The sequence below is a fragment of the Urocampus carinirostris genome, chromosome 6, assembly GCF_059441175.1.
Source record: "Urocampus carinirostris isolate Australia breed hairy pipefish chromosome 6, RoL_Ucar_1.0, whole genome shotgun sequence".
Taxonomy (NCBI): Eukaryota; Metazoa; Chordata; class Actinopteri; order Syngnathiformes; family Syngnathidae; genus Urocampus; species Urocampus carinirostris.
In genome coordinates, this window is record NC_142354.1 from 34,650,472 (window position 1) to 34,666,197 (window position 15,726).

Genomic DNA, 15,726 nt, shown 5'->3' on the forward strand with positions numbered 1-15,726 from the left:
GTGCTGAATATAGAAAAATAAGAAAAATAAGGGGCAGCACGGCGGCGCAGTGGTTAGCGCGTGTGCGGCACAGTTCTGAGGTCATGAGATCGAACCTTCCTGTGTGGAGTTTGCATGTTCTCCCTGTGCTTGCGTGGGTTTCCTCCGGGCACTCCGGTTTCCTCCCACATTCCAAAAACACGCATGTCAGGTTAATTGGCCAAATTGTCCCTCGGTGTGGATGAGCGAGCGAATTGTCTTTCCCTCTGTGCCCTGCGACTGGCTGGCAACCAGTTCAGGGTGTCCCCTGCCCACTGCCCGAAGATAGCTGGGATGGGCTCCGGCACCACCGCGACCCTACTGAGGATAAGCGGTGCGGATAATGGATGGATGGACAATAAAAGGTTATAATATTGATTGCTCTGAAACAGAGTGCATTCAAACAGTCAATAGACTGCTGAACCTGTGCTTCTTTTTTCCAACTTATTTTGATTTATATTCTTTGTGTGTTTTTAAAGGAATCTGTGTCTAAATTAGTAAAAATAGAATTGTAAATAGCTAAATTTGCATTTCACTATGTATAGCACTGAAGAGTTAATTATTGTAGTCTGTATGTTATTGTTTTGCATTTTCAGGGAGATTGTGTCGTTGTTCGACTTTAAATCTAACCAGTGTGTAAACATCTAAAATTGTTTTGTATTTTACTCATTTCTTAGCAGATCTGTGAATATTTTAATTTATGTTTCATGTGTTTTGCGGTGAGCTGAGCCGAAAGAGCTGATATTTACATTGCTAGTCTAATAAATCTGTCTTATTGGATGCATCCGCAGTGGGCAGTCATGCTTTATATAACAACTCGAAAATGAGGACTCGAGCCACCATTGCGGTCTATTTTACGTACCTAAATACAGTATATGACATAAATGCAATTGACTTATTTATTCATGCATTTTGTTATGTATTTTGGTATTTATCATGTCATGTCGTGTAATTTTCCATGTGTTTTGTCATGTATTTGTTTGTTTTGTCGTTCATTTTTTGGATCGTAGCCTGTATTTTTTGTGTATCTTTTCATGTATTTTATAATGTATTTTGTCGTGTATTTTGTTATTCATTTTGTCGAGTATTTTCTCGTGTATTTTTTTTTTTTTGTCATGCTTTTTGTGGTGTATTTATTGTATATTTTGTCGTGTCTTTTGACGAGTATTTTGTCATTTATTTTGTCAAGTGTTTTGTCGTGTTTCATCATGTTTTTTGTTGAGTATTTGGTCGTGTATTTTGTCGAGTATTTGGTCGTGTATTTTCTTATTTATTTTGTCTTGTTTTTGTCTTGTATTTTGTCATGCATTTTGACGTGTATTCTGTCACAACAAAACTTTATTCAAATGAGGAAGCTGAGCTTTTTACATATTGGTTTATCAGTGATGAACCAATCGGCTACTTTACCGATCAACCAATGGGCGAAAAGTTGAGCCAGTTTGACCCCCCCCCCTCATTTGAAGGACATTTTTTGATGTATACACAAAAATATATGAAAACAAAGTAAATCAAAACAAATAAAGTTACATTTATTTGTGTTGCCCTTAATCAGAGAGTCATAAAAGGGTGCACAGACCAAAATTACAACATCCCTTGAGCTAGATAGCGAGTGCTAAGTTACATAGCTAACAAGGGCTAAGCTAAGCGCTAAGTGCTAAGCTAGCTGGTGACAAAATAAATGCCAAAATACATAACAATATACACAACATAATACATGGAAGACTAAACACAGAAATAAATAGATGACAAATTGCATACATAAATAAATAAAGTGCATTATTTAGGTATGGCATAACCTATTTATGTGTTCATTTATTTAACTAGCATATATTTGTAGAATTGATTTCTATAAACCTTTATTTCTACATATGGCAAGATTGGTTACCTACTCTAAACTTTACGCCTGTCGTATCCACTGCGATACTGGGATTATTTATGGAAAAAGTATTCTTTGCTTTCACTCCATAATCATTTCTCATGTTAATTAGCACTTCTGAGCATAAATCTTTTTGTCCCCTATGTGATTTATGAATTCAAACGATTCTAACCATTAGTCATCCTCAAAGAGCAATCACCGTGATGATGGCCTTATTGCTTTTTCCCATCAAAACGTCATTAGCGCCATCACGAGGTGACCCGTTTTATTAAACTGCCAAACCAGGAAACAAAGGCCTGGCGGAAAATTTGCAGAAAAATGGCAGGTCTGCCCTTTTTCTACTCCTCACAGGTAATGTTTTAAAAGCATCCAGCACGTGGCGGGTTAAGTGCGCCGGCAAACAATAACACTTGAGCAGCAGATGTCCTTGAGGCCAAAGCAAGGACGCGGATGCAATTGCTAATCTCGTATTCCCTCTGCGTGATCAGATCAGCAGGCGACACATATAAATAAAAGGACAGGAAATGAGGAATTCACATTCGGGAGTGTCAGACGGCCAAATGAAGATTCATGGCGTGGAGAAGTGGCGGAGGCGGCAAAAATTAACTGGGAATAAAAGCGACGGGCAGATCTGGAAAGTCCGGCATCTCGGGTGCGTTTAGCCACACGCAAACAGTCGTCTTGAGGCCTTTTGTCAACCAGCGGAGAGCTATTACTCAAAGCGCAAATAGAAAATATGTGCCAACAAGAAAATTGCCTGGTAGGTTTTTTTTTTTTTTACACTTTTTCAAATGCTTATTTGCTTTGAATTACAAAATGATTTATTGCGAAGGCATTTTGAGAGGTTTTTGGTTGTCAAATGTAATATACTTTGGTTAACAACCCTTCTTGTGTCTTAATTCCACTCCGTTCTAAGACGACTTGTGGGTCTACTAGGGATATGCTATTTCAATTTGGATACAGGCAGAAATCTTTTCATCAAAGTTTGTTATTGAAGGACTCTGGAGAACAAAGTGCTGAATTTATTTTCTGACATATCTTTTTTCATGAATTATCTGAGTTTACTAATAATAACCAGTCAAAATAACAAAGAAGAACAAAAAACAGACCATCCATAGATCCACTCTGAATTCTGTGACTGTGCTTCCCCTCTCTTTATTTTTCTCTCTTGCTTACTCGGTCACTCACTTCTAGGTTATATTTTCCTCTGGTGTTCTGGATACTGTTGCCTCACTGCCTGCCTTTTAAAGTGTGAATATAAATATTTAAAAAAATAATAATAATTAAAAAAAAATTGATATAAAATAAAAAAACATTTTAAAAATGTATAAAGGAAATGATAAAGATTAAATTGAAAATAGAAATACATTCTGAAATAAACACAAAAGAAATGTAAGGGGTTACAAACATTGAAAATCAAATTTCGGAATATAATTTGCTATAAACTGACGTAGTAACTTACTGAAGATTCAAAGTATTTTCAGTATTAGCACTGAAATATATAATCAGATTACACATCCACCCATAGATAAAAATGTTCTAAAATGAAAAATCCCACTTGAATGGGTGAACGTAAACAGAAATGTTTTGTGTTTTTTAGACATTTTGAGAAATTTTGGAAGGTTAATACAGTATGTCAAGAAGAAATACAGACTTCCTCGGAAGGCTTTGGCAAAGTATTCAAATGCAAAACTTAAAGGTGCTGTCCCGAATTTAAAAATGTTCTACTTGCTGAAGCCATCTTCTGCCTCATCATTGCAGCCTCCTTGAAGCTGATGCGTGGTGTGTGCAAGTACGTACATTTCTTGGACGCTCTCGAATAAACTCTTGTTTTTATCATTTTTCGGTTTGGGTGGGCGTTTGTACTGTATTTGAAAAAGTCCTTCTCTTACTTTCACCATTTTACTGCTACACTGACAGAAAACTGCAAGCACGAGCATGAAATCACTCTCCACCCCACCTCACTTTTCTGCACCAAACAGCTCTAGATAAAAGAAGATGGGCAAGGTGGATTTTTTTTAATAAAGGCTTTTCGAACTAAGTTGGGCATTGTTACCACATAATTAACAGAGACAATATTTTACTTTCAACTTCTTAAGGACACCTCAAACCATGCACCCACCTTTAAATAAAGGGAGTTTCGCATTTTTGATATATGGCTCAAACTCAATCGTAATAGAAAAAGGTGACCATTGGTCTGTGACAGTGTGACAAATCAATCGGTTTTTCACTGCCCGAACAGAATGCGCCGGAAGACCAACCTGTTTCTGCTCCTCGCCAAGGCCATCCCACATGGAAGCGACAATCTTGGACACATCTCCGAAGGTGGCGTTGGGATTTTGCCCCTTGATGGCTGCTTGGGTGTCTCTGAAGAAGAGTGCGTACGCCGACACGGGCTTGGTGGGTTCATTGGGGTCCTTCTTCTTCTTCTTCTTCTGTGGTTTGGGCTTGGGCTTCATCATCTCTGAGGATGGCCGTTTTTCGCCCGTCATCTGGAAAGAAGAAGAAAAATCGAAGAGATTGAAAGCACAGTTTGAAAGAAAGACAAACTAAAAAAAAACTTCTGTACAGTGTAAATGGACATTTCTGGGCAAGGGGAATTTTAAATCACCTGCTGGATCGGCTCCAGCTTTGACGGTGGTCTCACAAAACGGAGAGGAGAGTGCAAATGGAATTACTTACCGATAGAGAGAGCGAGAGAGATGCTAATCATTTTTATTCGCACATGTGAACAAGGGGAAATATTCCGGGATGGCCTGCTCTTCTAATATCTAATAGTCTTAAGCGCACCAAAGCACTCATTTGCATCTGGCAGTGTATGTGAAGCTCAGTGTTGTCTCTGATGAAAACAAAGCACTTCCACTCAAATGCTGGCCGATAGGCAATTTTTGGGTAAATTGCTTGGACAATTTAGAATTCAAATGAATGCTTAGTAAAAATGAATAATTTGAGATAGCTCTTTGGATGTGCGAAACACATTTCAAGTACTTTATCTTAGTCCATTAGTATATTATCAAGATTTGCATCACACGTTAATCCATTATTTCCAATTTGAGTGTCTCTCATTTCTACTCAGAAACCATCCATCCATTCAAACATCCACTCTCTGTCACTCTGTTCTCCCTCTCTTTATTTTTCTTTCTCACTTCTGAGTTATATTTTCCTTTGGTGTTCTGGATACTGTTGCCTCGCTGCCTACCTTTCCGTGTACAGGAACATGACGTAATAAAGGACGGCTGTTTCATCACACTAATCTATGCTTCTGCATTAAGTTTCCGCAGCATCCCGAGTGAGTTTATGAATATTGATATATGAACTGATCTGCAAATTATCATAGCAGTTCACACCTGCCTTTATTTCCCAAGCATTTTTTTCTCGTATCCCAACTCTTCCTTTTTCCTTGTTCGGGACGCTCCCCTTGGTTCCTTGCTAGTTTTTGTCGTTCTCGTCACATTCCAAGCACCCAAGTCAATTGATACGTAACCCTTGAACTAATACACATTTCATAGTGCCCTGTTTAGATGTAACGAGCACCAGTCTTTTCGAACGCGATGATGATTCATAGTAGAATAACATACAAACTAATACCAGCTTTTGTCTTCATTTATTGCCTGGTCTATCGAGGCAGACGGCAGAGAAACCCAGCAACAATTTCAAACATTTACAAGCACTTCGCACTAAATTCAAGCACTTTTCAAACCTTGAAAACACAACATTAAAATTAAAACATTTTCAAGGATTTCTCTTATTTTGAGCTTTTACTTAACTATAAACCCATCCCTCAATGAAACAGATCCTCTGTTTGAATTTGAGGTAAATAAGAAACAAAAAAATATATAAATGTATTCATACATCGAATCAGAAAATCTTTGCTCAAAAATGTCGAGGTTTACTACTTCCAGTCAATACCTTAGAATGAGCATCAATCTCCTCCTCTTGATTGGAACTGGAGGGGGAGGGCGTGGCCGATTTGCTTCCGGGAGGCGAAGGGGAACCGAGCGGAAGCGTTCCCCGGCCATACTGAGCGTTCAGTTGGGAAAGCGCACTCATGGGTTGTCCCAGAATGGGAGGTGAGCGATTTATCACGGCCTGGTTACGGGCAGGGTCGTAACGAACGTCCGGGTGATGCTGCTGGTGGTGGTGGTGGTGACGGTGTTGTTGGTGGAGGTGGTGGTGGTGCAAAGCCATCTCGTGCATCTGGGGTGAGAGAAGAGGACCAGCTTTACTACAGTATCATCTTCTCTGCAACCCAAGAATATGCAAATGCCAATCAGCCAAATATGCAAATAGAAAAGGAGATTGCATTTGTCAATTTGAGAGAGGCTGGATTATGAATATGACAAAAATAATGTGATTGTACAGGGGGATAAAACCTTTTTGATAGTCTGTTAATGCGTCGCTAAACAGAGCTATGAGGATATTTTTTACTTCAATCTTCATTTAGAGATAAAATACTACTCTGGCGATAAGATTTGTTTATTAAAAAATATTAAAATGTATTCAAATTTATAATTAAAGTGTTTATCTAAGTGGCAGCAAAGCCAGATGATGAAAATTTGAGGGATTGCGTATCGTGTAGATCCCAGGAATTTTAAGGTATTGCTACTTGCCACAATACCCTATATCAGAACCAGAATTGAAGCAAATTGCCTTTAGAGTCATTGCAGCGTAGAACATTGTTTGCGATGAGATGAGATCTGGCACTTTCAATAAACACGTAATAAACACTTAAAAGTGACAAAAATAAGATAAACGAATGTCAGGATAAATAGACAAATTGTTTACAAGTTAGAGATTGTCCGATGAGATACCCAAAAATTTAGAACGAAACAGTTTCCCCAATTGGAGTAATGTTTTTTTCACACAGTGCGGTTGTGATGGATTGCCGTAAAATAAGGAAACAACAAACAAGGAATGAGAGAGAGTGAATATTTTTAAAGAATGGTCACTGGATGGATCTAGTTGCCGCAAGGTAAAGACCACACATTACGAATTGTTATACTTTATGATAATGCTGTCTACTGGAGCCTTCACTCTGAAAATGTGTTCTATTAGTGATTCCAAGAGCCAAGAAGAGATCCGCAGGTTCGAGAGCGTTCTCCATTCGGTGCTGTGGAATGTTCCGCCCTCTGAGAATCAATCTGCAACCTCAGTTGAACTGTTTGAATCTAGGCTGAAAACACACTCATGTTCTATAGCTTATGAGTGACCTTTATTTCATGTTGACATGACAATGTCTGTGTATTGTTTGGTAATGCTACATTCAATGCAGCCTGGTCATCCTGGAAGGGGGATTGATTACCTCATGTGCGGTCTGTTCTCAAGGTTTCTTCATTTACCTCATGCTCAGACTTTGAGTTTTTCCTTGCCCTCATGTAGGTTTTAGATCAGGGGATGGTGTAAAAATAGTCTGTAGTTTGCAATAGTTTGTGGTCTGATAGATAGATAGATAGATAGATAGATAGATAGATAGATAGATAGATAGATAGATAGATAGATAGATAGATAGATAGATAGATAGATAGATAGATAGATAGATAGATAGATAGATAGATAGATAGATAGATAGATAGATAGATAGATACTTTATTCATCCCCGAAGGGAAATTCACATTTCCAGCAGCATCCCTGAGCTGAGAACAGTACAATATTAAAGCAAAAAGAATACAATATACAAATACCCAGTGTGACGTGCAAATGCCCACTGTAGCGTGTTATATAGAGTAACTAAATAGTGCTTCACAGAATACATATTGCAGTAAGATTCGGTAATATCCAATGTAGGTGGTGTGGTTTAATGTGGGCCTTTACTCTGCCGGGTGGAGTTAAAGAGCCTCATGGCATGAGGAAGAAAAGATCTCTTCAGTCTGTCCGTAGTACAAGACAGTGACAGCAGTCTGTCGCTGAAACTGCTCTTCTGTCTGGAGATAATGCTGTCTGTGCAGCCCTTTGAGACTCCTTGTGATTAAGGGCTATACAATAAACATGACTTGACTACCAAGGACAATACTTATGCTTAAATTTAAGCAACAACTATTTAATGACAATAATTTTTAAAAGAGTTTTTACTCATTTCCGGTCTGGAAAAAGATAGAGACACTTTATACAATTGCAAGAAGACAGATCAATAAGCCGTACGGATCTAAAATTCAATTACAACGTGATCACATTAACTCCCATTTTTTTGATACCGTCCTTCTCTACAGATTGAAGATCAGCATGATGGAAAACGTTTTCTATTGTCCTTATGAGGGTTCCCGTGGACGATTCTCACGGCGTGGAGCTCTTAGCGCTTTTAAAAGACCCCGAACAATAGCGACATCAGAAGGATTTTTCATAGATGCGTCAAGACAGAACGCGAGACGGGATGCTTTTAATGCAGACGTAAATGGAGAAACGTTTGACGATTTACTCCGTCGGAAAGTGATGAACCAGCATTTGTTAATGCTTTTTTTTTTTTAAACATTTATGACTTTAATAATACATTACACATTAGTGCCAGTGCTGGAAAAGATCAAATCGAGGTGTGTGTATGAGGTCTTGATAAACACAAGTAGAGGTTTAAAGATGAAGGCCTTCTAATCATAATGGGCCTCCAGCGGATTGCTTGGGTAAAAAAAAAGGAAAAAGAAGACGAAAAACAAGGAAGTGATGCCGCATGAGGCTCAAACTCATCATTTTCTGCGTTTGAACAAATGAACAAAAACATTCCTTTTGCATTTCGAATAACTTTCAGTCATAATTCAAAACACTTCGTGGTGAAATAGCCTCATGAAAATAAGTGAATAAAAGAGTGAAAGGGGGGGAGTAGGAAATAGAAACCTATTAATTTTCCATTTTTCACGGGCTTGCTCTTTATGGGTCCTCACAAGCCGAGAAGCGTTGAAAAACCAATTAATCAAACATGAATGGCCTATCATAGCCACCGCGCTTCCATTTCCATAGCAACAGCTTCCTGGCCCACACTGAAAAAAAAAAGGTCACCCTTTAAGAGGAGCCACCATGTTTAATGTAAACAACCAAAAACCAAACCGCTGCTGCTGCATATTCACAACACTCGATTTGTTCTATGTTATCGTCCACTTCGTCAGGCGGATTTGACGTCAGATAACGTCTGGTTTTTGCGTCTTTTCCGCTCGGAAAGCAGAACAGAACCGTTCACTGTTCTGCCGCCGCCGCTGGTTTGTGAGTCGTACATAAATTTTCCCTTCCCCCGCCGTCATCATTCATACTAGTTCTCATAGCTCACTGCATTCACTGCTTCCACATTACGGCTGAGAGTTGAGCGACCGTGCCCCGCAACTAATGAAGCGCTTCGTCGTAGCGAAATTGAAAAAAAACAAAAGCAATACATGAATTAGTCATACATGTTAAGTTTCATAAATGGGAAATTGGGAGATTTTTTGGGACACAGTTATTATTATTATTATTATTATGATTCAAAAAGACAACAATAAAATTCGTTTTTCAATCTACTTTATTGTTATTTTATATTTACATGTGATTATTACAATGTTTAATTATTCCAAATTTTCTGGTGTTCTTTAACATAGTCATATGTAGCACTCTTATTCGTCTGCCCCCTATGTTCCTGCACGGAGTCTGCGCTCGGAAAATGCCGGTCTACTGGTGACTCCGAGAGTCAAGAAGTCTGCAGGCTTGAGAGCGTTCTCCATCCGGGCCCCGGTGCTATGGAATGCCCTGCCTCCGGAGATAAGAGCTGCAACCTCAATGGAAGTTTTTAAATCGAGGCTTAAGACACACTTATATTCCAAAGCTTATGATTGATGCCCACCTCATATTTTGTATTGTCCTGTCTTTTTCCGACTGCCTGCCTGGTGGTGATACGAAGGAGAAGGACGGTTTGGAGATGAGTCAGCGGACCAGCGTTTGACCTGAAGCATGTGAACGCCTGCATGGACCAGCTGGCAGAGATGGGAAGCTGCGTCGTGGCCGTCATAGACTTTCTGGACTAGTTTACAGGCTGGGGGCGTCGCTACTGTCATGCACTTTCCTGACAAATTTTCAACATGTTACCTTGTATTTACTATGTTTTTGTACTGTAATGCTAAATGTAATTCACCCTGGTCATCCTGATAGGGGGGTACCACTTGTGAGGTCCCTTTTTAAGGTTTGTCTTTTTCCTCATGCTGAGGTTTTGAGTTGTTCCTTGCCCGCATGTTGGTTTAAGATCAGGTAATTGTGTCATTGTAATCCTGTGCAGTCCTTTGAGACATTTTTGTGATTAAGGGCTATATAAATAAATTTGACTTGACCTGACTGGTGCTCTCGAAGGAATTAGATCACGTGGAGTTCGACTCTATGATTGCAGAGTCTCGATCAAAGCTTTTACCGGAGCAGAACGGCGAAAAAGACGATGATAAAGACAATGGATAATTCGGCTACATTTTAATCGGCAAAACTTTGTTTACATAAAAATTTCGGCAACCCCAAAAATTTAAAAAAAAATGATATTTTAAAAAATCGGTAGATGTTGCTCTCAGATCGGTAGGCGGGAGAATCGTAGCCAAAGCGGTAGTCTCCCGACCAAATCGGGAGACTTAACAAGTGTGATTAGTGGATGGTAAATAAAAAAAAATGGTGTGCGATAGTTGCTTAAGATAATGATTATGTTTACATGCAGAGAATAATTTGAAAGAGATGAAAAGTTTTGTGAACCAATTCAAGCAAGTCATCACCGGACTGCGGACCGATTTGTAGTAGCCTTGTTTTTTCTCATATCGTATTTGTTCGTGTATAAACGTATTTTTTTCACCCAAGAGAAAATCTGAGGGTGTGTCTTATACGAGGTTTTAAAGCAAGGTTTTGAGCAATTTTTGGCCAGTCGAATGCCCTGCGACTGGCTAGCAACCAGTTCAGGGTGTCCTCTGCCCGAAGATGGCTGGGATGGGCTCCAGCACCCCGCGACCCTACTGAGGATAAATCCGTGCAAATAATGGATGGATAGCCAGTCGACAGATACCGCCAACCACTTTTGTGCAGTCATTGGATGCAACAGGAATTCGAACCTTACCGTGGTGGTGAAAACACCAAATCCTAGCTACTAGGCCATTAGGATTGTAGATTACATAGGAAAAAACACTAGTTTTTATCTCATCATCACACTGTTTTTACTCACAGTGCCATATTGTACAACGTAATGGAGCATAATGGGAAAGAGTTCAGCCAAAACTTATCTGTTTTGTCATATATATATATATATATATATATATATATATATATATATATATATATATATATATATATATGTAAACAAACCTCAAATTAACTTAATAATATACAAATATTTTCAAATATATATGTTTTAGTATCCAAAACAAAAAAAGTTTGGGCACACCTTGAAACATATTTCACAGCCTGAGAAGCAATGGCCAATGGACAAACGTTTTGAACTAGGATAACTGACTTAACATATGGCAGATAAAGGATATAGTGATCCTGCTCTATAACGCTGCTTACTTTTCAGTTTTGCTAATTTTCAGATTTGCATCGAGCATTGTGTTCTGCATTCTGATTAGCTAAACAGTCCCAAAAATAGTAGTTATTGATCATAAATATATTTTATTTAGTATACAGTATTTTTATTTGTAAACTAATTACTGGGCCTGATAAAAAGTCTTATTCTTTAATCTAATGCATTGTAGAGTATTCAATGGATTCAGTTTAGAATATAAACCTGCAATAAATGAGGGCTCACTGTAAATGAATTGTCAGCTAGTTTGAAATCATTGCAGCAGACACCTAAAAGTCCTCGTAAGTTATCTTGAGTTTAGGTAATTGCAACGGATCTGGCAGCTAGCTAATTAAGCTCGTGTTTTTAGAGCAAACTTGCCATCTTTATTTTGCAAACATGGCGAGGAGCCAACCAAATTCTAACCGCTTGCACACGCTCAGAAACATGATGTTAAGGAAATGTTATATTTCAGGGCAAAGAAAACCCGCATGCTTACAATAGAAGCCTTGAGGAACACTCCATTTATCAACGCAGCCTGGCAAGTTGTTTGTTGTTTTTAGGTCTGCCAGGTCGGTGGCATTTCCGAAAACTCGTTATGCGTCGGTACGTTTTCCCAAAGACGTTAAAATCATCAACGAGTGTAATTAATTCACAACAAACCGCATTGAATTACTTTTTAAAGAACGTCTAACGTTATTGACCTCGGCATTGAGCGGCAGGCATTTCAAGCCGGCAGCTGACGACTGTACAAACATTATGAAAAATGGAGACAGAGGTTGCCGGTTGCCATAGGTACTGTATGCTAATTCATAATGGCACTGTTAGATTTCCCAGCGAAGAGATGAGGGAGAACATTGAGTTACAGGAATTTATCGGTCAGAGCGCTCTCTGCTTTTAGCATGAATGACTCTCTGGCAGGGAGATGATTTTGCTCAGAGCGGAAGCAAACATCCCCGCAATGAAGCTGGCTCCTTTCAGTGGAGATTTGAATACATTTCTATTGACAGACATCAAATTAAAATCCATGAACAAGACTCCGCAGAGACTTAAGCTACTGTGAAATCACGGGAGGAAGGACCACAGTAAGGGATTGAGGGGAAATGCAAATACAGAACACGTCATATAGCGCTTCGCCAGTTAACAGATGCATTAAAAAAATGATTATGAAATAATACAACCAGTATTTTGATAAGGGGATGCAAGACATAATACCAACCTCAAAAAAGGTCCTTTGTTAGAATTGAACTTACTCTTTCTTCCCATTGAAAAAAACAAAAATACCCCATTCTCAGAATAACTACTTTCATGCTTTCCACATTACATTTGTGCATTATCTAAAGCGATGTGTTTGGGGATAAAAATGAGTCTCCATAGTTTGTATTCTTTATTGTGCTTTATAGCACTCGTTTTAGGTTGGACTACATTATAGGGCGACGTGTAGTGTTCAAATATTACACAATGTCCTCATAAATAAATCGGAACTATTATTGAATCTTGACAAATCATTAGTATTTTTCAGGAGAGAGGGGGTAAGCACAGCAGGGATGGATGGGCAGTGCCCACCCATGGATAGGCTCTGCCCACCCAACGACGGCAGTCTGGGCACTGCATTTGCTAGCCCATAGTGTCTATTACTTTTGTGTGTGCTTAAGTGTAGACCCTTTAGGGTGGCGTGAAGTCAGAAAGAGGGGCGGTAACAGGTGCTGAAGTTAGGCTTCTTAGTTTCTTTGTGCCTGGAGTGGGCGTGAGTTGTGGGGCACAGCGACTCCTGTTGAATGTGTTCTACTGCTTCTTATGTAAGTGAAAAAAGAAACAAAAGCAGGAAAAAAAGTAAAATGAAAAAGGAGCAAAGAAAAAAAAAGAAGTAAAAACCAAGGGGAAAAGGAACAGAAACGAAAAGGGTGACACAACACACTCTTCTGTTCAACAGCAGGGCCCGACAGCTTTCACTGGTTTACCCCTGTTGCATCATAAAGGTGCCCTGCCCATCCCTTAGAGCGCGTCTAAACATCCCACTATCCTTTTACAACACCTCTCCACTCATTCCTATCACCAACAAGAGCTTTAACTTCTACTATATTTAGACCTCTTTCCTGCAGTGCACTCATAACACCATCCATCCACGTCAATCACAGCCTTCCTCTTGGTCTCCTTCCATTTACTTCTGCTCTGTAGATCCTCTTCAACATTCGCTCCTCATCCAGCCTCTCCATGTGTCCAAACCAATTCCTGCTTTGATAGTTCCGTTATTGTGGTCACAAGATGTTGCCGCAAAGGTAAATCAGTCAAGTCATGTTTATTGGTATAGCCCTTAATCACAAGGAGTCTTAAAGGGCTGCACAGACCACCGATTATTGCAAACTACAGACTATTATTACACCATCCCCTGATCTAAAACCTACATGAGGGCGAGGAAAAACTCAAAAACCTCAACATGAAGAAAATGAAGATACATTGAGAAGGGACCGCACATGATGTTGCAATCACAAATAATACACAGATATTGACAACATGAACTATAGGTCATTCATAAGCTATACAATCGGTGAATTATTAAAAAAGACAATTGCTAAATGTTACAAAATCTTTTTAGTTCTAACAAATAAAAATCTTATCAACGTGATTACATTTTTAGGACTTTCAAAAATTGGATTTATGACATTTTAATGTCAATTAAGGCCTTATTTTTAGAATAATAAATTCAATGCCCGCCAACGTTGTTATATCCATCCCTCAAATATCTTGAACCGGAAAGACGGTAACAAGCGCTCTTGTGCCCCTTGGCCGTCTCTTCCCCCAAGACCTGCATTCCTGCCTTGTACATCGCAGTCAAATGTGAGTCAAATAACGAAAGGCTTTCCAATTATGTGCAGCCCGAGATGGGATATCGTGCTGGCATTGTTCCTTTCTGCCGGGCGCTCCGGCTCACCTCCAATTGCCTGCGCCGCTTTCATTTAGCTAAGGGGATTTGACCAGCAGCACCGAGATGAGAGCAAGGTGCCGTTCACATACAAAAGAAGACAGACGGATTTAAAGCAGGGGCTAAAACTCCTCACCTTGGCACGTCCTCCTGAGGAAAATCTTTTCTCTCCGAATGCTCCTAAAGTATTTGCGTCATTTTCTTTTTTATTGACTCAATGAATCATCTATTTAATATTCACCTGTTAAAAGTGAGCTGAAAATAAAGTCCGTCATTCTAAAAACTTTAAAGTATATTCTATTCACTTTCACTTTTTAATATGCAAAAATTATGAGTTGATTAAGAATACGTACAGTTCTTGACAAAAGTAATGCAAGAACAGGGTCTGCCATTTGCACTCATATATATACATAAAAAATCATATTTTCACAACTATAAGGCTCACTGGGTTATAAGGCGCACCCCCCAAAAATATTTTTTGTCATATATTTTCTATAAGGCGCTACGTTGAAAAAACGCTGAGATAGTTCAGTCAAACTTATTAACCCCTTAACATTCCTACGGCTCGCAAGGAAGCAAATACGTGTCTCAGACATCTACGGACACACACGTACGGACACAGTGTCTATACGATGTCACCAATCACTCAGATGCGTCATTCCACATCTTATCAGGAAGGTTAAACTCTTGGGATTCAAGAAATGCCAACCATTTCTTAGTTTCTATTTTATTTTTCGCTGGCAACTGTGTGGACAGCAAAGTAAGAATTTCATAGTGCGGGGACACGTGGTTCTTTACTTTGCATATGAAAATAAACACTGAAATGAATTGAAAAATAGACTCATCACAGGAACATCAAGATCAGTCTGAAACAAAATACTGGGAAAATAAAAAGCTGGGGCAGCTCACCAAAGTCATCTTGCAGCCATCATGTTCAATAATAATACGTAACCATGGTCTTCTTACATCCATGAGTGTAGTAAATCCAACTGTGTAAAATATTTACGTACTCAAAAACACGCAATAATGCCGACAAATAAGAGAAAAAAATTATATATATATATGGGGCGGCAGTAGCTCAGGAGGTAGAGCGCTCGTCTTGGGATCAAGGGATCCCAGTTCGAATCCCGGCTCGTCCGTGTTACATGTCGAAGTGTCCTTGGGTAAGACACTGAACCCCTAAAACCCCCAATAAGCAGGTTAGCGCCTTACATGGCTGCAAGGCCGCTATTGGGAAATGTGGAGCACATTGTAAAGCGCTTTGGGAAGTCATTGACTTGAAAAGCGCTATATAAAAAAAATGCAGTGCAGATATATATATATATATATATATATATATATATATATATATATATGTTCAAAATTCATTGATATCTTCTCTCCTTACTTGGAGTGTCTACTAAACTTTGTATTTATCTAAAAGAAATAATAAATAAA

The 15,726-nt window shown here is 39.0% G+C and overlaps 1 protein-coding gene across 2 annotated transcripts in view; it reads right to left on the bottom strand.

The window, feature by feature from the left end:
- Positions 1–15,726, bottom strand: part of tox2 (TOX high mobility group box family member 2) — a 205,622-nt gene that overhangs the window by 33,159 nt on the left and 156,737 nt on the right. Inside the window, exons 5-6 of one of the 2 annotated variants that reach the window (XM_088338842.1) lie at positions 5,804–6,091; positions 4,156–4,386 (exon numbers count right to left, since the gene is read on the bottom strand). In XM_088338842.1, coding sequence (XP_088194968.1) covers positions 4,156–4,386; positions 5,804–6,091 — 519 coding nt within the window. The remainder of the gene's footprint in view (positions 1–4,155; positions 4,387–5,803; positions 6,092–15,726) is intronic. The other variant, XM_088338843.1, reaches the window with a different exon arrangement.